We start from the raw sequence: 26,539 nt of genomic DNA on the forward strand, positions 1-26,539 counted from the left end.
TTTTAATATAAAAGTGCTCAAAGCCTCAAAGAATACAATTTAAAATAACACACAGTAACAAATGCCACCAGAATATAATATAAATATATATATATATATATATATATATATATATATATATATATATATATATATATATATATATATATATATATATATATATATATATATATATATATATATATATATATATATATATATATATATTTTTTTTTTTTTTTTTCAAGTAAAATACTAAACCAGGACTAAACCAGTGGGTGTGATTGCTGGCAGCCGCTACCAGTCGTGAGTGCCAGAAAAGATAATTTTCCATAAGTAGGCCCGACTCTCTTCCTCTTCTGTTGTGACCTCCCCCGTAACCATGGTAACCATGTCTTTTCCAAGGAAGGCTGCTCATTGCAGCGTTAGTGTGAAGGGACCTGTGATCCACCAATCACATGTTCAGCTCGCCACTTCTGGTCCAGAGCATCTGTCACTCCCTCTGCCACTTCTCACGTGCACTAGTCTCCCTCTCCCTCTCTCTCTCTCTGCATTTAAATTTCTCTGACTCCCGCTGATTGTCCCTAACTCTCTTTATCTGTCGTCTGGCAGTTTATAGAGCTGTAAAATACCCAGAATGCAGTGGTGTTATTCATCCGGAATAGTAACAGAATGCACTGGCCTTTGCTGAGAGATGGAGTGCATGTGACTGACTGTTCTGTCTGTATGTACATCAGTGTCTGTGATACTCTCTGCTGCCAGGAGAGTCCCCTGTAAGAAAATAACAAGCATGGGTGTTACGCTGATCAACTATGCTTATTATTTATTGTCAAAATATTACATGCAACATATTAGGGATTTTCCATATGCTGGCATTTAACCACAGTATTTATTTAGATAATCCTTGGATTAGATTATCTTCCACTGAAAATAGTATTAGTAATATGTATTTTGGGGTTTTTTTTATGCTCGTGCTGGATTTTCTAAAAGCATAAAATTGTTATTTTGTTTTACTTTTGAGCTTCAGTTCAGATGTGTTTATTTTATTTTTATAGCATCTTTTAACAACAGCACGGATCTCAAAGCACTTTAAATTTCCTTAACCACCGTCCTTTCGCCCTTCGTTTCCTGTGTAGTTAACCGGTTGTGTATCTCATTTTCCCCATGCCATGGCCCTGCATTTCCCCCCAAAATAATCACACTTTCAATTTTTTTTACTTGATGATTTTCTTTCTTTACTACGTACTTTTTTTTTTCTTTTTTTTTTTAGCAAATAACGCTAATTCCAGAGTGTCTTAAATAATAGTTTTTAAATAAGAATATATACAAATCTGTTATACTATATATATATATATATATATATATATATATATATATATATATATATATATACATATACATAGATATGTTTTCATAGATGAACTCCCTTCTTTTTCTTGTAGTACACAAAAGAAGCTTCATTGTCATTAATGGAAATACTCTATTTTATCTATATGAGGGATGACACATGACGCCCACTCACTCACTGTGAATTTCCTGGACATTTACCTGCGTTATTCCCACATGGGTGCAGTCGGATTTTATACCATGGAGCTGGCAGAGTGAAGTTAGTTTAATGTCCAATCTGACTGATCTAGACATTTGCATTTTCATGTACAGCTCTATCAGGTAGTGTCAGGGAGAGGTTCAGGGCTACAGTGCATAGTGTAGCAAAGGATATGGGACAGAAGGGCTAAGAAGAAAAAGAGAGCGAGAGAGAGATAAAAACAACCACCTAATCAATGGTGTTTTGGGCTCTTTTCATGCTGTTTGTTGACATTAAAAAGATACATGTTGATATGTAGTGTTATAATGGCTATTATCACATTGTCGTTCTGCTTTATCGACTGCGAATGTGTAGTTGGAGCAATGGACCAATCTTTTAGCTTTATAAACATGCAACTGAAAGCTTTGTGAAAGCATAACAGTAGCGGGTGGTCTTGGAAGATGAATGATCAGAGTGCATGCCACCCACAGGTGCAATAATGCAAGATAAAATATACACCTCACTAGTTATGCTGGATGTTATGCTTAACTTGCTCACACAGATAGTGATCAGATCCAGCTCTTCATGTAGAGCATTGAGTTTACATGGTTGCTGTCTTACTGTGTGGGGGGATTATCCATCAGAATCTGTGAGGAGAAGTGGGACGTGCCTGCTGAGGGGTGAGAGGTGGAGAGACAGAGGGTGTCCCTAATACTGACGGAAAAGCCCCTAATCCTCTGTTAAAGTATCCCCATTGACCGTTGGGGGTGCCCCTCGGATCCACCTGCCCCTAGGATAGTGTATGGTGTTATTGTTGTTGTTGTCTGTTGTTATTGGAATTATAAACCCCATAAACCACCCCCAGTAGGCACGCAAAGTCTCACGGCTGCTAGCTCCCATGTTCTCAGATCCCCCTGGCTCATTCTACACAACTAGGTAGAGCCGCCCCAGCCGGGACATTAACTCACAACACTCAAACTGGTCTTTTGTTAGGGGAAAATAGCTGATAAGCAGGATGACAATAAAGAGCCGTGTGCTGGCAGACCCTGTGTGAGGCAGGGAGAGTGAACCAGAGAGAATGAGTGGGAGGGAAAGAGGGCGAGTGGGTGGGATAACAAGAGGGGTTGAGGGGGGGTGGCATTTTAGCGAAAGTATTTGTTTCAGCTGCTATTTTCAGTTTGGCCCCTGTCCGTCATTGCCTACCCAACCTTGGATATCAAGATCACGGTGGCACCCCCCACCTACCTACCCTGAGAGTAAATGAAGGTGAGAAAGAAAAGGAAGGAGGCAGAGAGGGAGGGAGAAGCCTCAGCTATTATGGTAAGTCAGGGTGCTCTTCCTGCACACTCCCTGATTTGAAGGTGCTTTCTGGGGCAGGGGCCAGCTTCTGTGAGGCAGCAGGGATTTACTCTTGTTGACATATTTGATAAAAAAGACACAGAGAGGGGACAGGGAGGGAGAGAGGCAGCAGAGGGGATTTGGCGTGTGTCCTTTCTGCAGCGTGAAAGACTACGAGATGTTCAGTGCTTTGTTTACTCGCTACAGCAGTGCTGTGTAGACCTCCGCTCTAGTTTTTCCTCCTGACATCAATTTCCTTTACCCTCTGCAATACTTCTTCAGCTTCCCTCCATCCCTTTGTCTGGTGTGTGGGGCATCAACCAGACAGCAGAAGGTCCTACCTCCAATAACTATGCTAGCACTTCTGGGTTTTCTTAGATTTTTTTCCCTTTGTTACCTGAACAAGTTGCACATTGCTCTTTCCTCTGAGTGGATAGGATGGATGTTCAGGAGGCTGAGATAAGGGCAGGACTAACTAACGGACTGACTTAGCAGATGACTGCTTGGCTGGCTGGCCACTCTGAGCTCAGGTTTCATTGCTTGTCATTCTGAGGACAGAGAGAAAGAGGGAAAGAAAGTAACCATGGCAGTGGAAGAGGGTGCTGTCTTCCTAACCCAAGTGAGTAGTGCTAGAATTTCTGCCTGGATTAATTTGATTTATTTTGCAGTTTTGTTTATTGACTCTCTCAGAGGTTGATTTTGTGAATTTAGAACCATTTTGTGAACCATTAGAATGGTACTGGTCCCATGTCATTCATTTGTACTAGGCTGTGGCTGCGTATGAACATGGAAAGTCAGCTGATCTTATGCAGATGAACAGATTTTGAAGTGACTGTGTGATTGTTTGATCCTGCATGGCAATTCTAGACCATGTTTTTTGACTGGACTGATATTTGCCCATCCAATAGCACATCCAAATTGTACTCTGTGCATTCATACTTTCACCTATAGTTTCAGTTAATTTCACATTTTGTTTACACGCATTTAAGTTAGCTTAGAATGAAGACAGGAAACAGCTATCCTGGCCCTAACCTGAAAATTAACTCTAAGATGCAAAAAAGCTAATTTCCACTTTCTGGATTTCATTGCCAATATTTTTACCTGTTAATACTCTGAAACATGTCGTTTTTATTAGAAAAAGTGATGGATGTAGGTAAGTAAGTATGTGAGTTCAGCTGAAGCTTTTGTTGAATTACCGTAGTGTGATAATATTCTCAGTAAAGCTGTTTCATTGTTGAATGCTCTGGATGAATGAATTTTTTCCAAAGTGATTTACTTTAGTTACTTGCTCATTCATTCATTCATTCTTTTGCTTTCTAAGTCATACAGTGTCTCACTGCCGCTTAGCCTAAAAGTTTTATTAGAACCACTTGTCTCCTCAATATTTACAGCCATGTGCTGATGGCTGATGGTACATGCAGCTCTTACATTTAAAATCAGAGAAGATTAAAAAATGTCACATCTCTTCATATAGATATCATGTTATCATTTAACATCCATGTCTCTAAAAGGTTTAATTAAGATTTTCTGGTGTGAGCTTGTTGACAGTGATATGATGGATTAATCAGCAGCAGCTTTTCTGTATTTTGCATGGAGAAAAAGAAAGAAGTCAAGTTTCCATGGGGAAATGAGCAAGGCAGGGGATTTGGGAAGTTTGACTATTTAGAGCTGAGAGGAATGGATGTGGTGGTTGCTGAGATGAGGTTCTTTGGCACTCATAGAAGATGTAGCCTGTTACTCAATGCCCCCTGCTTTGGCTTGTAGAGTTGTGGACCTCTGTGAGTTTTGTGTTGTCAGGAGAGCAGGGGATAAAATCAAACAATACAGCTGCTGCTGGTCTGACTCTCCTCTTCTAAGCTCCCTCAGTTCACACAGCGCCTACAGCGATGACATCAACGCGTGTGTGTCTACATTGTTTTTATCTGTGGTGCATCAGTTAGTTCTGTCACCTCATGCTATGAAAGGTCTTGATTTGAAGCCCAGCTGGGGTCCTGCTTTGTGGAGTTTGCACATGCCCACGTGGGTTTGTTTCAGGTACATGCATGTTAGGCTCATTAGTGATTCTAAATTGACTTTGGATGACTGGTATTTAAAGTGTATATAATAAAGCACTATATGAATGTGTGGTTAACCCTTGTATGGTGTTCGTATTTTTGTTACTCAGCCAGTGTTCATGGGTCTGGTGGACCCGCTAGAGTTTTGGCTTTCCAATTAACACTATCAAACAATTTTATGTTAAATTACTCAACAGATGTTTACTTTATCCCAATTGCGAGCCATGTGAACAGCAAACATGGTTAATTTTTTCCTTTTACCTTTGTTCGATCACATTTATGAATTAATGTGCTTCTCGTTTTTTGTCAATAAAATGTTATAAAAAAAAAAAAATCAGTTCTAATCAAGTGTACATATCCTTATACCATATTTTGCAGGTTTTGATGGTATATACTGCCTAAAGGGGCAACGGCCTCTAAATGGCATGGGTCTCACAGACCCGAACACCATACAAGGGTTAAATGTGGCTTGTAGTCTAAAGTGCTTTGAGTGGTCAGTAAGATTAGAAAAGTGCTATATAATTGCTGTTCCACTCAATGTACGAGCTTCTGCTTTGTTGTGAGCTTGGTACATAGTGCCAAGCTGACATCATTGTAGTCTGGAAAGACAGGATATCAGTTCTTTATACTAACTAAGTATCTTCTATCCAGACTATCACTGCGTTGATGTCATGAAGAGAAAAAGTGCCAATTACAGATTCAGCAAAAATGAAAACAAACACCATGCAGCAGCAAAGGGTCATGAAATTCAAATTCAAGAAGTGAATGATGTGACCCACCCAAAATCTGACCGTTTACTTAAGTTCATCCTTTTGTGTCATACTGTAATGCTAATTTTATTCTAATAGCTGGATATCAGAGTTGCCTTTGGAAGGAAAGAAAACTCCAAGAAAAACAAAAAAAGAAAACTGATCTATTTTCTTTATCCCAAAAATGTTGCTGTGAGTAGATTCTCATTTTCCAAGTTTATTGTGGGAGAGTAGCATTCGTTGACACCACACATGCATTGTTACCAGCCTACAGTATATATCATGTCAACAAAAACAGGGAATGTTTACTAGATATTTGAAATCTGTACTATCAAAATGTCAGTAGTGATTGTGCTTTGTTCCTGTGCTTCCCTGTTTTTGAAGAGGCAGATTGAACCTTTAAGGGTTTGTTCTTCTTCAAAGAGCATACCCACTCTATGAAACAGGTGCAGTAGTGTTATCAAACACACACATTTCGGTTCATCAAATGCCAGCACGAAGGCCTCACTGCTTTTTATTCACATTTCTTTTTCTTCATTTTAAAGAGCATCTGCAGGCAGTGGCAACAGGGCTCTATTAATTTAAAACCCATATGGTTAATTCTCATTTTTACAGCGTCTTACCTGAAAGTTAGCTCAATTTTTGACTCTTTAAGACGTTAATTTGGAATGATGGTATAATTTCCAGCTTTTTGCGTTAGCACTTGTGTGCCAGATTTCGCTCTCGTCCTCTACTTTCTATCTAACATGAGATTAATGCTTTCCTTCAGGCTTAACCTAGTCTTTAATGGCCCCATTTTCTTTGAACCTCTGATCTGTGGAGGCTTAATGATATTTCTCTTACTAATCTCATACCCAGTCCTGTGTAATACTTCATTCACAAAGACTCCAAGATCCCTCGTGTTAGACGTAGATGGGGAGTGGCTGTAGGGCTGGACATTTTGGTCACTGTATTAAGGGATAAACTGAAATCAGTAATAATGTAGATATGGATGTGGACTACTTAATCTGTTGTGAGAAGCAAAGAGCACCATGTAATGTTTAAAAGACTTTGCAAGTTGTCATAGAAACACATAAAAGCTCTTAATAATGTAACTTTTCTGTAATGATGTTTATATATTTTTTCTGTCTCATCTGCTGCCAACCAGTCATCCCTCATTTAATATCTGTATTAAATGATTAAAGGCTGCATTAGATATCATGTTCGACCTAGGTAATATTTGATGGTGTAAATCACGCAGCAGTTTTGGTGCATGCTGTCTTTCCACAGCAGTGTGACCTTTGCATTTCCATGTCAGGGGGTTTCAGAGCGGTCACGCATTTGGTTACACTCAAGAGCTCATACGTGGGTCAGACTTTGCAGAACATGCATCACAGTGAGGACACATGGCAGTTAGTAGGAAACAGCATAGTTGCTGGGATGTATATCGGTGATTTGGACATGCACAGAAACACAAACATATGCTGCACAGATATTATAGTATGTGGAGAGACTTCAGTAAGTGAAGCATGAAGTCAACAAAGAGACAATACCCATTTAAGTTTTGGCAAAGAAACATTTTATATGTTTCCTTCCCATCCTCGATGTTGGTCAGAACCACTATAGTTAATATGAGATTATTTCCATATGCAGTAATTTCAACTTTGTGATGTGACATGCCACCCTTTAAGTGTATAGTGATAATATGACGCTGATTAAGACAGAAACCGCATGAAAGGAGGAGTTGGGTTGGAAGTGAGTTGCAAAGAGCAGCTTTAAAGCATCTTAGATAGTATGAACTCTATGAGAACTGCCCATAGGATGCATAAAAGAGTGTCTGATGAGCAAGTTGATGTAATCTGGAACTGAAGTCAGCTGATCTACAGGATTGTGGAATGTGCTCGACTTCAAGGCCTGCCTGAATTAATGCTGTGTTTAAATTTGCGGCGGAAAAATGTGTATGAAGTTTTTTGGAGGGGAAATGACATCATGGTGTTGCTTTTTTATTTTTACAGCCCCCCTTTAATATTTAATATCAACATTTTCTCACCATTCCTGCATAGCCAGCACTTCTCACTGTAAAGTAGGTTGAAAACAAATGAAATGTAAACCTAACAGAAGACAGAAAATAAAAATGATGACAAGAAAGAGAGTGGCTGCTGACTGTGGCTGGACCACATGGTTATCATAAAAGACCTACTGATTGTATTATGCTGAATTTTAAGTAAAGTTTATGCTTAATTTTAAGTTAATTGCTGTGGAGATTGTTTACATTGCATCATTATTTATCAAAGTTATTATCAAAGCTATTTGGAGGTATTTCTCTGAAGAAGAGCCAGAGCATAGCACTGGATGTTTAAAGGCTTTCACAGCCCTATTTCCCGGTACAATTCAGCAGTGCTAATGCTAAGTAATGCTAAGATACTCACAGCCACACACACTATTATGCCTCTTTAGACCTTTGAGACATTTATTATATTACCTTTGCACATGCATTTGATAAAGTTAAGAGCTGAATACTTTCTGTAATCGTTCTTGGTGCATGGCTCATTTTTCCTGTTTACTTATCATGCTGGTTCGGTACCATGCATGACTTTTTCTCAAGGCCACAAGAGCAGAAATATCATTAGTGATTCAGTGCTATCACACATTCCTCAGAGGGTTGGGGCTATGGAAAAAGGAAGGAGAAATCTCTAGATGTGGCTGCAGATATATAAGTTTTAGCTTAATGGTTTCTTGTAATCTTGTAATCAGGAAATGACTCGGGTTCCAGTTAACACTCCCTCATTTGCCATTAATTTGTTTATCCACACATGTGTGCAAGAGCACAAACAGAAATATTTTCCTCTCAAACTTTTATGCAGACTAGTGGAACAATCTAATACTGGTGTCTTGTTCCCTCACATTTTGGCAAAGGGTCAGATCCCTCTATGCTCGTCAGAGTTATTTCTGGACAAGCACAGTGGAGAGGGAGGCAGAGAATACAACATTGGATAACCGCTTGTACCATTGCCCTGCTGCGTTTATCCTACATGTCTCTGGATGCAAGCTAAATTTAGCAAGTCTGGGCTTTTGATAAATCAGGGGAATTTGGTTTTGTGCCCCTGTTATGAAGCAGCATATCACAGCATCTCTCCCTCCTGCTCTCAGCAGCACCAGTGCTGAGTTTTACAAAATGCTCTTTCCAAGGCTGCTGCGAAGAAGGGAGACAAAATGTGCAGAGTTTGCTGTGTGTCATTTTATGTCAGACCTAATGTCCTCTGAGGTAACATGAACACAGAAAAGAAACTACCTTCATCTCTTCGTTTCTCTTTTTTTTAGCTTTCTCCTTCTCTTTTTCTTTCTTCTCTCTTCCTCCTTTCCATCTCGCTCCCTCCCTTTCTTTTCTTCTCTACACGCACATGCTCACCACATTTGTTATGGGGCAAAAAAAACAAAAATGCTTGCCTCATCATTATATTTTGGTGTGCAAAGCCCTATTTCTGTAGTGAAATAAAGGACAGCTGAGCAGAACAGAGGATGCTCTGCTTCTCATAGCACAGCAACGTAGAGTCATAACTGCTTTGCTGGTGGACAGAAAAACATCTCAGAGGAAAAGAGGAGGTCTCTGTGGCAGCTGTAACGACCACCCGGTCACTGAACTTCTTTCACTGGGGAATCATGGACATTTGGATTTAACAAAGCTGCAATAACATTCCGGTGGGATCCGATGGATGATGAAGGATGATGTGAATTGTCGGGAAGATATACTCTGTTGGCTTTCTCATGGATTTGCTTCTTGAAATGTTTGTGTTTTCTCGCTTTGAAGCACAAGTAGACTTTTTGGTTGCAGTGTAAAAATGGACACATTGTGTCTGTGGATATTAGCTTTGTTTTTTTGCCAAGATAAGATGTTTTTGGATGTCTGAGAAATTATGACAGAGTTCTACCTGGTACAGTAATGCACGTGCTTTGTTCTATTGTGGGCTTAAAGATGTGTAATGTTTAAATCAAGACAGTGCTTAATTCGTCTCTCTTTGTTCTTGCTCTCTCTCTCATCTGCCTCTCGTGCTCTCTTTCGCTCTCTTTGTTTCCTCCTCCTCTTAAGTCTGATAGCAATGCCAGTTACCTACGAGCTGCCCGGGCAGGGAACCTCGAAAAAGTCCTTGACTACCTCAAGTCTGGGGTTGAGATTAACATTTGCAATCAAGTAAGTTTGTACTTATTAAACTGTCATGTCCTTATGCATGCTCATTGATTTTAGAATTAAAGAAGCATATTAGGGTACACATTAAACTGCACTGCTTCCCAAGCTAAATTTAAGAGGACTACAAGATTCATGTATAACTTAATAAACACTATACCATAAATAAAACATAGATGATTTTAGCCAACATATCATGCACTATCAAACATGATCTCATACTATCTTATCATGCATAATACCCGCTAACTCCTATAAACATTTCCTTCTCAGAATGGTCTAAATGCTCTTCATCTGGCCTCCAAGGAGGGACATGTAGAGGTTGTTGCTGAGCTGCTGAAGCTCGGAGCCACTGTGGACGCAGCCACAAAGGTAAGACCAACTCCATCAGGTATAATGGAAGACTATATTTGGACTGAGTGCGGATCATGGCATCTCTGTAGGATTAAACAGTATGCAGAATCAGTACGACGAAGTGTGCAGCCTTTGTTAGTGTTTGATACTGGATCAATATTTAATGACGTCTATGGGGACTACTGCTGGAAGCAGATAAGGTAATTAGCCATGCAAAAATAATAAAATGTGTGCTAGAACGAAGCAAAAGAGTGTGTTGCAAGAATTGTATGTATTAAACATCTAGATAAGTAAAACCAGTTGTAGTGTTATTTTATGTATTGTAAAAACATGCATATATTGTAATAAGACAGGTTTTTGCTATGGATGCATCTCAATTCTGATCTAAAAGGAGTTCAGAGGAAGAGCCACTGAAAACGTTTTCCATATTTCTCCCCTGAAGCCTTTTACTGCCATTTAGTGGTCTGGCTCAGCCTCTGGGCCCCAGGCCACACGCCTAGTGCTGACATAAACATAAGACACAATAAAATATTCAAGATCAAGGAAAAAATCTTCCCAATTAAAATATTTCTGTATTGTGACCTGGAGGATGCTCGAGGATTAGTTTGATATGCCTGTGTCTGCTTGCATCCCAATGCCGATCAGTTTCCTCTTTAAGCAGCCAGAGGAGGCAACGCTATCGAGGATTCTTATTTAGCAATACGACAGTGTCTCTGTTTGATTCTAGTTATTGTTCATTAGCCCCTCCAACACAGTGCTGCTCTCACTGAGGGAGAGTTAAACAAGAGGTCCTGTGTTCATTAATAGTCAGTGATACAATGACTGATCTTTTTAAGCTGTAATGGCATCGCTGCACTGGATTACCTGAACTTAAATATGTGTCTTTAAAATGGTATTCATAGTGTTTGTTTAGCCAAAAGTGTTTGAGGGTTCTCAGCATGAAGGAATTTAAGGAGTATTTTTCTAATCATTTTTTTTTAATAAGGCCAAGATCTTCACCTGCCTTTATCTGTTTTTTCAGTGCTCAAATGTAACACTGTGAAAACATTAGCACATTCAAGCACAGGAGTTGGTATTTTTGCGAAACTAAATAATGTAATTTGTCAGTTAGCTGCAAATAGTGCAGCCAGCACTTCTTTAACACTGTTGTTAAAGTGTTACCACTCATAAAGGCTACAACAGATCTGAATGAACACGATTCCAAACAAAAGCTGAAACTTTTGGCCTCAAACATGTAGTATTGTACTAATGTTGTGTCTCGTTAGACACATATGAATATATAAATATCTCTTCTCCTTATATATAATATATAAGGATTTGTGCAACTTTTTTTCATTTACAATTTTAATGGATATAGCTATGACATTTCTATTATCTAGTGCGTAGAAAGAAGATTTTCAATTTCTTTTACTGCATTTCTTGTGATTTATTTTGTTACTACGGCCTAATTACTTATATTTTGATGTATAGCAAGTTGAAATGCTCCAAAAAATGCCATTACAGCATGTAAAAAGGGTAATAAAGGTATAAACATACAGTACAATTAGCCTGTCAACAATAATAAGGTGATTAAATTAATATTAAAATAAAGTGACAGCGTATCAAAACACAGATATTTTATAAATCTTTCAAAAAAACTACAAATCATAGTGAAATAGAAGAAATCAGAGTTTCAACCATTAAACTAATTTTTATATTCAGCAATGCTTGCAAATAACTGTAATTTGGCATCTTTGGCAGCTTTGAGTGGTGGTCTAATAAACAAAAAGAAACCTGTCTGTTTATTAGGAGCCATGGCTATCGGATTTCCCTGCTACTGTATACGCTATACGTGACTGATCGCTATTGTGCAAAAGAACCTTGTGACCAACTAGCATCAGGATCATGTGGCCACGAATCAGGCTGAGGGTCGACTCTGCCCTCACAAGGAACTGCACAAGTTCATAAAAAGCCTCAACTAGTTTTATTTACCGGCAGGATAGGAAGTGACACATTGTTGGCACTGCACGCAGGGGGATGCCAGAGCTGGAACGCCAGCAGTACAAGCATGTGATCTGTGTAAGGGGATTCACGGGTGCACATAGATACTGACGTGGATATATGAAGACTATAGTGGCAATCAGTCACATTCACACACTCACACACACACACAAGCAAAACAGTGGGACAGGTGGGCCAGAGCTTAACACGCATTCCTTTGGTTGTTCCGTGTAATCCAGAAAGGAAACACTGCTCTGCACATAGCGTCGCTGGCTGGCCAAACGGAAGTCGTCAAAGAGCTGGTCACTAATGGAGCCAATGTCAACGCACAATCTCAGGTGGGATATACTCAAAATGCCTGCAAGTCAATGTCAAAATGACAGCAAGGTCTTGGTGGTCTGGCTTTAGGGTGGGTATAATTACACTGCTGTTGAGATATATCAGATAGTCACTGACGTACAGGGAGAGATCCTCACTGACAGAAACTGGCATAATGCCAACTAGGCCTCTGCCTCTCCAGGAAACTGCTTGTCCTTGCATTTCACATTTAACTCTATTAGACTGAAGCGAGAGAAAATATTCAGCCAGCTTCTTTCTCTCTGATAATGTCCAAAATAAAACAGCAAGCAGAGGAAAAACTCTTTACCTTCAGATGACTTTATCTGTATCTGTCACTTTAAAGGGGATCAGTTGCTATAATAGTCATCATTTATGACATGTTAGGAGATGTCACATGAAACTTCGGCAATCATTTGGAAAGCAAAGGAATAAAGGAAGCAAAGGACCTTGTTCTGATAATGAAAAACACTAAGACCAAGTTTAAAATGGCTAAATAAAAGGAAACATGGAATCATTTCTTGTGTAAGCAGCAGTAAAGATGAATGTATTTGTTGTTGTGCAATGTTTGAAAAAGATTGTGTGTCTCTTGGTTCATGTTGTGTGCAGAATGGCTTCACTCCTCTGTACATGGCAGCGCAGGAGAATCACCTGGAGGTGGTGCGGTTCCTTCTGGAGAACAGCGCCAGCCAGAGTATCGCCACTGAGGTACTGTACGTGTGTGTGTGTGTGTGTGTGTGTGTGTGTGTGTGTGTGTGTGTGTGTGTGTGTGTGTGTGTATGTGTTTCTTGTGCTCACATGTGTGTCCATTTCTCTGCAGTATTTATCCATGCATTTTCTATGCCACTGTCTGTTTTCTATATCTAAGGGTTTTTTTTATCTATTGTACTAACCACCTCCATCTCCTCTCCTCCTTTGTTTCCTTCCCTTCCTCCCTTTTTCCTTCAACCCCCACCCATTTTGCCTCCGTCTCCATCGGTGTCTTCATCTCTTTGTTTACTTTTCCGCTTTCCTGTTTCTCTCTATTTCTCATCTTTTTTGTCTCACATGATCCCTCTCTTATCTTTCCCCTATTCTCCTCTGCCTGCCCCACCTCCTCTCCTCCCTCCTCATCTCTTTATGAGGGACTAGGCAGAACTTCATTGATTGGTAGTGTATGGTAGTGGAGGTAGAGTGACCTTGAGCGGGTCACTGATGAGGTCTGCTCTGCTCCCTGCCTCCTCTCTACAGCTGCTGTTACTGCTCTGATTAACGTTGCTTAGTCTGTGGAACTTGTACACTTTCCAGTCACAGCACGTTCACACAAACACACGTGCACATACGCAGATGATACAATACCCAATGTACCCTGTCGTCTGCAAGTTTACATTTATGGGCACTCATGCACACACACACCATTCTGCACAGAAATCCAGTATCTACTCAAACATGATATATGGTAATATACAGGCTGGAGACAAATTAAAGGAAGTGCCTTAGAACTTCCCCCAGGAGGGTTCAAACCCAATTTTTCCAATTAGATAGTCCCTCATTTAGTATTTTGATGATGGCGATGGAGAGCACTGCACTGTCAGTCTATAATCTCCCATCAGCGTTCAGCTGGGCTGAGTCACCCCTCATCTTGAAAGAGACCCTCTTATCAAGACAGGAAAAAAATGTATATGTGTGTGTGTGTGTGTGTGTGTGTGTGTGTGTGTGTGTGTGTGTGTGTGTGTGTGTGTGTGTGCGTGCACACTTCTGCCCACACATATTGAGACATGCAGTATCAAAAACACAGTAAAATAAAATGGCAGAGAGCTTTTGGCTGAATTATGTATCATAAGGGCAATGTGAGTGGGAAATACCGAAGATGTGAGCTGTCTCCTCCACATCCTCTTATTATGTAACTTACATTTGTGTCCTACATAGAGATGTGGCTTGGAAATGTACAGTAACTTCTACATTATGTGAAGTTATAATTTATTCTAAATGCTCCTCCAGGTCAAGCTGCCTCTATTTTTTTATGAAAACACGTCACTGTTATTGACATAGTTAACCTAGTTGTCACACTAAGATAATAGTTAATATCTTCAAACAATGTGAGCAGCCTAGACTCATCATTGCCTATAAAATTATTTAAAAAATCATATTACTTTTTACAAGCTGCTTTTAATTTGCTCTCATCATCCACGCCATCCAGCATTGCTTACTCATTTCTTCCCCTCTTTCACAGGATGGCTTTACCCCTCTGGCAGTGGCCCTCCAGCAGGGCCATGACCAGGTGGTCTCCCTGCTATTGGAGAACGATACAAAGGGCAAGGTGCGCCTGCCTGCCCTGCACATCGCTGCACGCAAGGACGACACCAAGGCCGCGGCCCTGCTCCTGCAGAACGACCACAACGCAGACGTCGAGTCCAAGGTGAGCAAAAACGCTGATGCAACCCATCTTTGGTGGTGAATGATCTGTCGGTTGCTTTCTTTTTGTCTCTTTGATTATTTGATTCATTGTTTTTAACACTGATTTCTTTGGTTTTCTTGATTGTCTTTTTTTTCTTGCTGCCTTTTCTCTTTATTGTTTGAATTTCTTATTGATGCTCTTTCTTTCGGAAAAGAAGCAGAAGTACATTCCTGTTTGTTTTTTGGCCAGTTTTATCTCTGAAAAGATTTTAGTTTGAGAATATCCTTCTCATCCTTAAAATCAAACTTCAAGTAACAGCGCAGTCTGCACACCGAAACTTTTCTGCCATAGATTATTTTTCACTGAGCTGCCTCTCCCTCTTCTGCTCCTCCACTTCATGTGAGTGAAGGCCCTTTTTAATTTGTTTTTTTTTCTCACTAATTGCCCGTTCTCTCCTCTCTTGGCTGACTCTGTAGATGATGGTGAATAGAACAACAGAGGTACACCTCTACTCTGTACATTATGTAGTGTTCATCCTATTCATAAAAACTCTGAAAACAACAACGACAATCACTTCAGTGCCCCTGACTTGATGCAGTAGTGTTTCTGCAGCCCTCTGTCACTCCCCCTTTTCCATTTTAGCTCAATACTGCCTTCTTCCTCTTCATTGCTTCATCAATGTAGTGGATATATCTGGAAAATCAGAGCTAAAGCGCATGCTTCACTAATACTGATTATAAAATCTGAGGCTAAAGGCTTGGGTATCAAGGTTTTCCTTGATTCTAATGGTTTCATGGTGTCCAAAGCTGAAGTGTCTTATTTTTGGAAATCCCTCGTCACTGTTTAAAATATGTCGTCTTAATGTGTCCTGACTAAGCCCCTCCATGAAACTGATTAGCATGATAACCAGTGTACGCATGAAAAATGGTTATCATTCATTTGAAACCAGCAGTTTGTCCATAACCTGCATGGCAGTCTAATTCCCTTTATGCTCTAAAGAACCCCTGCATTCTAGCATTAGTCAGGCTCTCTAATTTGTTTACTGGTGTATCCTTTATCGAGCTCTAGTACGTCCAGTATTTAACACTAGCACCTAAAGCATTTTGCATGGGACCAAAGTAACAAGCTAGTGTGACACTGCGTCTGTGGTAACATTGGCCCCTTTTGTCAAACCAAAGCCAGGTGGCCACCTTCTGTGCGTGCCTGTTTTGGTTGGCATTGTTTGTGGCTTTGGCAGGCTCTGGTATGATTCATCCAAAAATGGCTTTGATTTCAGACTTATGCATTGTGGTAAACAAATGTGTACTCAGATAGAAGAAAGACACTGTAATCTGTTTTATATGAATAGTGTGTTTTTTCAAGGCAGATATAAATCATTTTAATTGTGGTGAACTTTGTGGTATGATTCGAAATTTGTCAGTTCAAGATATCAGTGGGGACACGTGTCTGAATTACTGGTTGACTTTTGGCTCTTTGAAATTAAAATTCCAGCAGTTGGATTGTTTAACGTAAGACATAAGGTCACAGATATTTTCCAGTGTCTTTTAGTTGCTCTGACAGCTAATCCAGGAGTTATATCAGGATACATCTCTCATTGAAGATGTTAACAGATGGAGATTGAGTTCATTTGCAGGGTGATTATTTGCAGCTAAAAATAACAGAATGTTGTAAATTAGATTAAACAGATTTACACCAATTAGCTCTAAATTGTTTCTTTAAAATCAAGTTGTATATTACACTCAGATCTTTGTAATTGGTTTTTTTGTTTTTTGTCAGTTAAATGTAAAATTGTTATATTTTAGTTGGGCCCATGTTTGATTCTAACAGTTTTAGAAAAAATATACTTTTTCTACAACTGGTAGAAAAGTCAGGTGTCAGTGTAGCAGTGTGCAACGCAGTGTGTCCTTGTTTGATGTAGTGGGACTTTGTAAAGCCAGATGTTTGATCTTGCGTGGATGTTGCTCCACTTTTTTTTAACATGGTGTGTCTATTTGTCTGTCTGCACGTGTGTTGTTGCATTTCTTCAATCCTCAGAGTGGTTTCACCCCCCTCCACATCGCAGCGCATTATGGCAACATTAATGTGGCCACGCTTTTGCTGAACCGTGGGGCTGCTGTGGACTTCATGGCTCGGGTGAGTTTCTACTGCCCTCTGCTGGTTGGGAAAGGTGTAACCATTACAGACAATAAATATGACTATGGTATTCGGATAAATTTAATGGATTAAAAAACCTATGAAGCTGTAAAACAAAGCTATAGCCTAGCTTTTATGACAGAGGAAAATCCCTTTGATTTTACTAACCTATGTCACATTTATGCTCCTTGAAAGGAAAAGCAAAGAATAAACTTACATTTTGCATGTCAACCCTTCAGCAAAATAGGATAGACTGAAAATATTGGTGTCAAATGTGGGATTTTTTTTTTTACATGAATTCTCTTTGTGGACTTTTCATTGATAGAGGAATGCATATTTTGTTTACTCAAGGGAAAAAACAACAGTGAAACCCAAACCACACACACACAAACTTTAATGTCAAGTCAAGTCAAGTAGAGTTTTTGTGTCAACCCAACAATATACACTCAAGTATACAGTGGGACAAAATATCGTCCTCTTGGATCAAAGGTGCAAACTGTAAAAATTAAAAATGAAAAAAATTCAAATATACACAACTATACAGAAATAAGATAAACTAAGAATAAATACAACAGTACTGGAGTTAAATAGAAAAGAATAAATAAATAGAAAAGAAAAGAATGAGAATGAGAATAAATAAATACAATCGTACACATACAGAATAGTGCAAGTATTGGAAGTAATGTCGGTAGTATAAAGCCTAATATATTTGTGTTCATCCCCTTAAATATATAGGTATTCAGTGGTAAAGAGAAAGAGATTCCTGGATTAATAAAGACCCTCATAAAATGGGAGACTTTTGAGAACAATGGGACGTTTTGTTATATATGTATCTGTTATGTTATTCTCAGACTGAATTTATATTTTTTGAGATATGATTAAATATAAAGACCTGGAAGAGATTTTATGTGACATTTACACAGTAATCTCAGAGATGTTGTCTTAGAAAATGGGTTTCCATATTAGATGTTTACTGATCAGAGTGATCAGTGGCCATTAATTGAATCAGCTAGTGTGTGAAGCAGTGTTTATGTTTAGACTGATTATAGGTAAGGTCCAGAAAATTATCCACCAGCAGTGTTGGATGGGTTAAACAATGGAGCTGGCTTACAGCTGTTTGCTTGATAGCAACGAAGCATTATCGTCTATTACAGACTAGTCAATTTCATGTTGAGTTTCTAATGAATTAATTCTGTCTAATTCTAGATATGTTTAAATGCATAATGTGAGAGCAGAACCGTCTAAGAGTTTTCCACTTTTTCACTTAGAATGACATCACACCGCTTCATGTGGCCGCAAAAAGGGGCAACAGCAATATGGTGAAGTTGCTGCTGGACAGAGGGGCCAAAATTGATGCAAAGACCAAGGTAAGACTTTTTCTCAATTAAAAAGGCACTTGAGGCTGAATTAAATGTTTTTTAGACATACAGACGTTTTTGTCTGTGGCAGTATTTGATTTTGCACAAACTGAAGTTTATCGAAATGATTTTACAGTAAAATAAAAGTTAAAGAAAGTGTTTCGTTTTGTTATTTTGTTCTTTTAAGGACGGTCTGACACCTCTTCACTGTGGGGCACGGAGCGGACACGAGCAGGTGGTAGAAATTCTTCTGGACAGAGGAGCTCCTATACTGTCCAAGACCAAGGTAGTTACTTGGATGATCAATTCAGGAGATGTTGCTAAGCTCAGAATAGGGAAGAAAAGAAAGTTCACAAACACATGACATCTTTTTCATCAAGTTAAAAATATAACAGACAAGAATAGATCACTATACACGATGTAATAACACTGGAATACCTTTATTTTCAAAATCAGCTCTCCTAACCACTCGGAGCTATTTAAAAAAATTGTCATCCACTCAGATAGCAGGTCTGTTGTTGTTGCTGTAGTGTTGTCGCATTGTCTCCATAACATCTGTGCGACCTCTCCAGAACAGCCTGTCTCCGCTGCCTTCGCAGCCCTACAGTTTGACCGCGCAGGACGACCAGTGTAACAAAATAGACATTGTTGTAATGGCCTCGTTATAACAATGCTTCTGTAACCTTCTCAGCAACTTCCTTCACAGTCTTTCTGTGCAGCGCATGGCCACGTCCTAACTTACTGTGTCTGTCTGTCCATCTGTCTATGTGTCCGTCTGCGTGTGTGTTTGTCGCTCTCTTTCTTTGTCTGGCTCTCTCTTTCTCTCCCCTTTTCTCTCTTTCTTTCCCTGTCTCGGCCCTCTATAGAACGGCCTATCGCCTCTCCACATGGCCACTCAGGGGGACCACCTGAACTGCGTCCAGCTCCTGCTCCAGCACGACGTGCCCGTGGATGACGTCACCAATGACTACCTTACGGCGCTGCACGTTGCTGCCCACTGCGGTCACTACAAGGTGGCCAAGCTCATTGTTGACAAGAAGGCCAACCCAAATGCCAAGGCTCTGGTAGGGATAAAGCCGTACAAGGGGGTGCAAAACAGAAAAGTCACATGATCATGACAAAAAGATCACGTTCAAGAAATACTGAAATGTTGATGTTGGTAGGTGTTAGTCACCAAAAGACTTTTGCTTTTATGATTAATATTATACTCATAGAAAAAATCAATGGTTTGGTTTGTGTAGCTTTACAGTGCAGAAGACTTAGCACTATAATATAAAGTTTTACTGTGTCTGTCTATTTTCTGATAGTTTTGTCTATGTTGGGTTTTTTGTTGTTGTTGTTGTTGTTGTTTTTTAATGATATAGACTATTTTTGTGTGAATTAAATAGATATGTGCTGATATGAATGTTTAAAACAGGACTGAAAACAGGTTTATTCCTCATATTTACATTTTCTTTACAACTACCATCATCTTTACCACACATTTACATCCTGGCACAGCTCAGCATTCACACATTTGCACAAGTTTAGAGGCTGTGGGGAGTTTCTCAGCGATCGTACTGGAATACCAGCCTTAGCTTTACACTTTCTCTTCATGCAGAATGGTTTCACTCCGCTTCATATCGCCTGCAAGAAGAACAGAGTCAAGGTGATGGAGCTGTTGCTTAAACATGGAGCATCTATCCAGGCTGTCACAGAGGTAATAGAGCAGACTGGAACACCTTTACTCTTCTAACCTTTCTGAGCTGTACCATTTAATACATAATAATTACTTGGAATTGATGTTATTGTTGTTTGGTTTTGATGTTCAGGGTAAAACTTGGTTGCTGATTTGGTCTTTAGTGTTTTAATATTTCATGTTGATCATCATATCTGTTATCTGCAGTCCGGCTTGACGCCCATTCATGTGGCAGCCTTTATGGGCCATGAAAACATTGTCCATGCGCTGACGCACCACGGAGCATCGCCCAACACCACCAATGTGGTAAGTAGACTAATTTTAATGCACTACATGTAGAAACAGATTAGAAAATTTCCCTTTTGCCAATAACCTTTGTATCTTCCAGCGAGGAGAGACAGCTCTCCACATGGCAGCCAGGGCAGGCCAGGCAGACGTAGTCCGATACCTGCTAAAGAACGGAGCCAAGGTGGAGACCAAGTCCAAGGTTAGAACACAGAGCGTCATTATCAATCACTGTGTCAAGGAGAAAACAAAAAGGGATACAGAACTGGGCCAAAAAGTCACTTCCCCTCTCTTTGCAGGATGACCAGACAGCGCTGCACATATCCAGTCGGCTGGGGAAGGTCGACATTGTCCAGCAGCTGCTGCATTGCGGTGCGTCTGCCAATGCTGCCACCACCTCAGGCTACACCCCCCTTCACCTGGCTGCCCGCGAAGGACACCATGATGTTGCTGCCATGCTCCTGGACAATGGTGCCTCACTCTCATCTGCAACAAAGGTATGTCTTGTGGAAGATTAAGCATTATATTGCAATGTAGATAATGTCCCCATTTTCCAGTATCTCCACTAGTGGGCATCGTTTTCTGTTTCGAGTGGGCTCTGAGGTTCTTGTCTTGTCATATGAAATAAATGCCTAAATATGTTCTTTTCCCAGCAAAAGAATTCATAGTCTAAGCATACTAAACTGACTAAACTGACACACAGATCTGACTAATTGCATACAAGTGCATTGCTCGAAGTATAAAATGGATGTGGAAGATGTGAGTGTGATATGTTTCTGTGGACTGTCTTTGAAGGTGACTTCTGTTAGCAGAGCAGATTAATGAACGGTAAACCCCATGGTGGGCTCTTACTTCCTCACACACACACATATAGCATCTTTTGGGACTTCACCTTAGTCGGCTTTTCAAGCAAATGATATCATATCTGTGTGGAAACAGAAAATTTGTGCCATGGAGCAGATTAATTGACCCCTTTTAGGTGTTTATAAACCAGATTAAATGAATAAAAATTTTAAAACTGGTACGATTACTGACTGTCACACAAATGAGGTCAAGTGTTTCAGAGAAAATGGGAATTTGTGGAGTCCCACATTCTTCTGGAAAATATGATCTAATGTCTTTAAATATCTTTGCATACACACAGGAAGGAAGCCAAGTGATCACACTGGCAAATCAAACCCAGTATCACAGCAAAACGTGTAACAGGCATGCATTTGCTTCAAGAGATAATAAAGACCTTTGCCTTACTTTCTCAGTGTAATAAACCCCTATGTTTTTTTGTGTTATATGCTAAGAGAAAATTACTCATACACATTCACACTCATTTGTAAGTTATTTTGTATTTGAGTGTTGCTGATAAAGTGAATCCATCCTAATTTTAATATGGCTAAAATATAACTTTATTGAAAATGTTTTCACAATATTGAACTTTTTACCCTATTTTGACAGTAATGTTAGGTGTCCTGTGTCTTATGAAGGAAAGAGATGTTACTCTTTAGACCAAACTTTCTGTTTTGTTCCATCTGAATAACACGAAATCTTTGCTGCTGCTGTTTTATTTTCATTTGTTACTTGATCACTGAAAGACACAGTGAGAAACTAAGCTGCTTAGGGAAAAGCTCGATCCCACACCAGCCAAGTGGGACCTAAAATAATGCAAATATTCACTTCCTGTTTAAATACCCTCAGTACTCCCTACTCTCCTTTTTTTGGCCCAACAGAAAGGATTCAGTCCCCTCCATGTGGCAGCAAAGTATGGCAAGATGGAGGTAGCCAGTTTGCTCCTACAGAAGGGAGCTGCACCTGATGCTGCTGGAAAGGTGAGATGTCTGAAAAGGCGGAGAGTTTCTGAGCATAAATTTAAGAAACAGAAAAAGATGACCTGTTTAAAACGAGCAGGCTGGTTCAGCAAGGAAATGACAGACAGCAAAAGTGCAGTATAAACTTGAAATTCCTAATTTCAACAAGAAGTCCTCTCAGAGTTTCTGCGACCATAAAATAGGGAAGTGCTAGCACAGATACTGCCAGCGGGATTATTGGTAGCTTCAAGTACATGAAGCAGTTATTGCGATCAAGTCTTGCAGTTGCATGCCCTCGTCTCTAAGATAGTCAGCAGGGCTGTGTTGTGTTTTCTGAGCTGCAGCTGGACTCAGAGATGCTGGGAGGTAGTAGTGTGGTGGAGTGGCAAGCTGAGGTCTGATCACAGTGCGACACATCAAACAGATGCTTGTCCTGTTGCAAAAACCTTGTAAGCAGATTTCTTTTATTCCACTGATAGAGACTTAAATAGCTGAGGCCTGCTGGCACTAGTCGTATGTGCGTCTTTGCCACCATCTGAAAGCGTTTAACATAAAGACTGTCAGATATGATAATGAAACTTCCACAGTGTCTGGTGGTGTCACGCTAAAATCTGCCTCAGTGTCAGATACACAAAGAAGAAAATCAGGTCGTTATTATTATAATTCTGTCAAGGTGAAAATAAAGACTTTAAGATATTATATGTTTTTTTCATATTTTGGAAGAAATAATGAGTATGTCACAGCATATCCCAGATTTTAGTTCAGTGACATGCCGCCCTGTTTGATTTCTCTCTGTGTGCGTTTTGATGAAAAAATATTGTAAAACACTTTTAGAGCCTAAGATTATAAGGTACTCCATATTATTAATCTCCCACTTGTGTCGATGGATACACTGGGAAATCTTGTCTCAAAATATATAATTTGAACAACTAGTGGCAGATAAGCACATGCTTTTGGTTAAAAAAATATTAGATTCAGTTTTATGATCACGTTTTTTATGTTGTAAGCATAAACCCTAAACATTTCAATTAAAATAATAACTAGACCTCGCTGCTTCTGCTGTTGGTAAACTGATACTAATCCTTCTTCTGCTGCTATAAAAATAATGCTTTAGTCACATCTTTGCTGGCCAGTGATAAGTGTGTATCTTCAATTTTGGTGCTTTTGCACATTTGAGATGACTTTAGCATGACATAGCTATTGAATTCCAAATGAAAAACTGTAGCCGTTGTAGGGAAGTGCTGCAAAGTCAACATTTTGAAGATACATTGAAATCTATCAGCAGGCCAGCAGGAAAATTCTGTCACTCAGTTTCCTAATAATGCCATCTTTCTCTAGCGTCTTCTTGGTTTTTTGGCATGAAGTTAGAGCTCTAACCGTCTCCTATACTTTGTATCTTTCATCGGTTCGATGCCCATCTCCAACCATTTCTTAACACAGTTTTAATTTGGCTCTTTCATTTTACTTATCAGCGTGTCTGTGCTTGGGTGTGGTCGGTGATCTTCTAATCCGGTGTTGTGTTGCATGCCTGTGTGTTTGTGTTCCTGTGTGTGTGTGGATGTGTCTCTGCATTTGTACGTGTGTGTGTGTGGGTGTTTTAGAGTGGGCTAACTCCTCTGCATGTAGCTGCTCACTACGATAATCAGAGGGTGGCACTGCTGCTGCTGGATCAGGGAGCTTCCCCACACGCTGCCGCCAAGGTATCCACACAAACTCATATGAACACACGTGTTAAGAGGAACTCACCTGGCTTATCACTTACGTAACATCCCATTAATAATGATTTATGTGTAATATTCATCTGTGTGAATGTGGATCTAATGCTCGCCCGGTTCCTCCACCCATTTCATCGTTCATCAGCGACAGTGTGGGTTTTATTTTGTGCTCAGTCAAGTCTTACAAACCACCTGACCAGCCTGAAATGAGGTCATGCTGTCAGCAGATTTGGGTTGCTGGTTTGCTACATATTCCAAGCAATATACTGTGTTTCTCCTAAAAACAAGAAATGTAATTACTCCAGAGTCAGTAATAGTGCCAAACCACTAACTTGTCCTATTTTTGTCTGTTCAAGAGTTGACAAAATGATGTGTTCCCAATAAAAACCTAAAAAAAGCTGTTAAGTTACACAGACAAACATAAGCGGTCAAGTCATGGTTTGTCTCCTGCCAGGCTTTGAGAGTCTGTCGAAACCGCAGAACGAGTGTGAGCAGAAAGCCAGAACCAACCAAAAATGTGGCAGGAAATGCCTGTTTTGCCTGGACTGTCAAGTGACATGCCACAAAAGGAGACCAAAGCTTGTAAAGCCACTTTGGTCCATCCTAGCTCTCTTTCTCTCCCTTAATCTGCGTCTGTCTAAATTTATTCCTTTGCCTTTCTTGTCGCCTTCCCACACTCATTCTGTCCTGCCTTCTTCCTTTCTCTCTTTCTTTCTCAAATTGTTTTTCATTTGGCTGGGTTCTAAAGTTAGTGTGCTTGATCTAATTTAAGTGCTTTTGGAAACAAATCAATCAGTGTGTACAAGAGGAGTTGTATAGAGGCGCTAACACAGAGACATGAGTAGGGAACTATTGCTGCAATAGTTCCCTGCAGTACCATAATCTGTGCTCTGTGTGTAATGTTTTTCTACTTAGTGATGGAGATAGGAAAAAATGGATGTTGACTTGAAGTATAGGTCTTGCTTTACACAGTGTAGTAAATTAAATCAAAGAAGGAAGCCAAGTTAGGCTCTGTAAATAGAGGCTCTTCCCTCTTCCAGACTCACCTTATCCTTTTACTCACTCTCATTTGAGCTAGAATTACCTTCTCCCTTGCAGACCTCAAGGCTACCCAGAGGTTTGAATGTAGCCCTCCTGCTACTGTGTAATGTGTTCTCTCAGGTCCTCTCCTCCACAGTAGCAAAAAGGAGGAAGCCAGGGTGGTGACTGTTCACTTTTAAGTTGCACTCCTGTTTGTACACTTTGTCTCTAGCACTTTCACTGTTGTGAATGTGTGTAACAGCTGAGGTAAACCTTCTGTCTGAGGTTTTCCCATCAGTTGTACCTGTGACACTTCATGCTGGCCACACTAGCCTCATGACGGTCAATAAATTGAAAGATCCTTGTGCTGTAAATTTGTTTTCATGACAAACTGGATTATATGTCCTGATGCAAAATTACAACATTTTTAGTCAAAGCTGCATCCTCATTTTCATTTAATAGATCTTTAGGAGTTGAATAAGTGATTTCTGCGATTTTATTTGCATTCATCATATCTGTTTTGTAGATAAAATGAAAATTACTTTTAGACACATCCTTCAGCCCTGCCCATAGTTTAATCTATAATGTATGAGATTAATTCCATTTCGATTGAGAATGGACTGCAGTGCATTATAGATGAAAACTGCATTATGCAACATTGACTCTTACTTCAATTAGCAACTTCTCTGTTACACTACAATAGATATAATGATGTAACAGCCATTACAACCATAGAAGAGCTCGGTCCAGCCTCCTAACCTCTCCACCTCTCTTTGGGACCTTAGAACGGCTACATGCCCCTTCATATCGCTGCCAAGAAGAACCAAATGGAAATTGGGACCACACTGCTGGAGTACGGTGCAGACACCAATGCAGTGACGCGCCAAGGCATCAGCCCAATTCACCTTGCAGCACAGGAAGGCAACGTGGATCTGGTGTCACTGCTGCTGACCAAGAACGCTAATGTCAACGTGTGCAACAAGGTAGAATCTGTCACATAGCTATAGTATTTATACAGGAACTACTACAAATGTAATTAAGATTACACATGTATACAGCCCACAATCCTTTTTACTCAGTAGACACTTGTCCTGATTTTTGCCATAAGACATAAGACTTCTCAAACACGTTTTCTGAAAAACACCCTACTTTTCATTCGTCTTCTGCACACCCACCCTAATAAATGCAATTGTGGATTTGCATGTTTTTTGCTTCTCCTTTTTTCATATACAGAGTGGACTAACACCACTCCACTTAGCAGCGCAAGAGGACAAGGTCAATGTTGCTGAAGTCCTTCTCAATCACGGGGCTGATGTCAACCCACAAACAAAGGTACAGCTTTCTCAGTAGCACACATGCACAGAAAACTGTAAATACACGAGGAGGCAGGTTTGCTGCATATTTATACTTTTTTAACTTCCATCAGTTAATTTGTTGTATGTGCTTATCCTGATTTTCCTCTTTAGCTCAACACGCTCATACACTCACTTGTCTGCAGACATCTCAGGTGCTGCATAAATAAAGGATTGTTACCTGAGTAGAAGGTGATCATGTTGTTATGGATGCAGCAAACACATTCATGCACATAACCACGTTCACTAAGAGCTGCAGTAGCTAAAGGTTGGGCTAACACAAGGTTATTTGTGGTGTGTTTGTGCTGACAGGACAGTTGTTTACAGCAAAGAGGTTATTCACAC

General features: G+C 39.9%; 1 protein-coding gene across 1 annotated transcript in view; it reads left to right on the forward strand.

The window, feature by feature from the left end:
• The window catches only part of LOC116322194 (ankyrin-3), an 88,685-nt gene that overhangs the window by 20,208 nt on the left and 41,938 nt on the right, over positions 1-26,539 (forward strand). The window contains exons 2-18 of the mRNA XM_039621910.1: positions 9,712-9,813; positions 10,081-10,179; positions 12,381-12,479; positions 13,087-13,185; positions 14,690-14,875; positions 16,889-16,987; positions 18,256-18,354; positions 18,533-18,631; positions 19,212-19,409; positions 19,946-20,044; positions 20,231-20,329; positions 20,412-20,510; positions 20,608-20,805; positions 22,030-22,128; positions 23,709-23,807; positions 25,628-25,825; positions 26,076-26,174. Of these exons, the coding sequence (XP_039477844.1) occupies positions 9,712-9,813; positions 10,081-10,179; positions 12,381-12,479; positions 13,087-13,185; positions 14,690-14,875; positions 16,889-16,987; positions 18,256-18,354; positions 18,533-18,631; positions 19,212-19,409; positions 19,946-20,044; positions 20,231-20,329; positions 20,412-20,510; positions 20,608-20,805; positions 22,030-22,128; positions 23,709-23,807; positions 25,628-25,825; positions 26,076-26,174 (2,070 nt within the window). The remainder of the gene's footprint in view (positions 1-9,711; positions 9,814-10,080; positions 10,180-12,380; positions 12,480-13,086; positions 13,186-14,689; positions 14,876-16,888; positions 16,988-18,255; positions 18,355-18,532; positions 18,632-19,211; positions 19,410-19,945; positions 20,045-20,230; positions 20,330-20,411; positions 20,511-20,607; positions 20,806-22,029; positions 22,129-23,708; positions 23,808-25,627; positions 25,826-26,075; positions 26,175-26,539) is intronic.

Source organism: Oreochromis aureus, linkage group 13, assembly GCF_013358895.1.
Source record: "Oreochromis aureus strain Israel breed Guangdong linkage group 13, ZZ_aureus, whole genome shotgun sequence".
NCBI classification, from domain to species: Eukaryota; Metazoa; Chordata; class Actinopteri; order Cichliformes; family Cichlidae; genus Oreochromis; species Oreochromis aureus.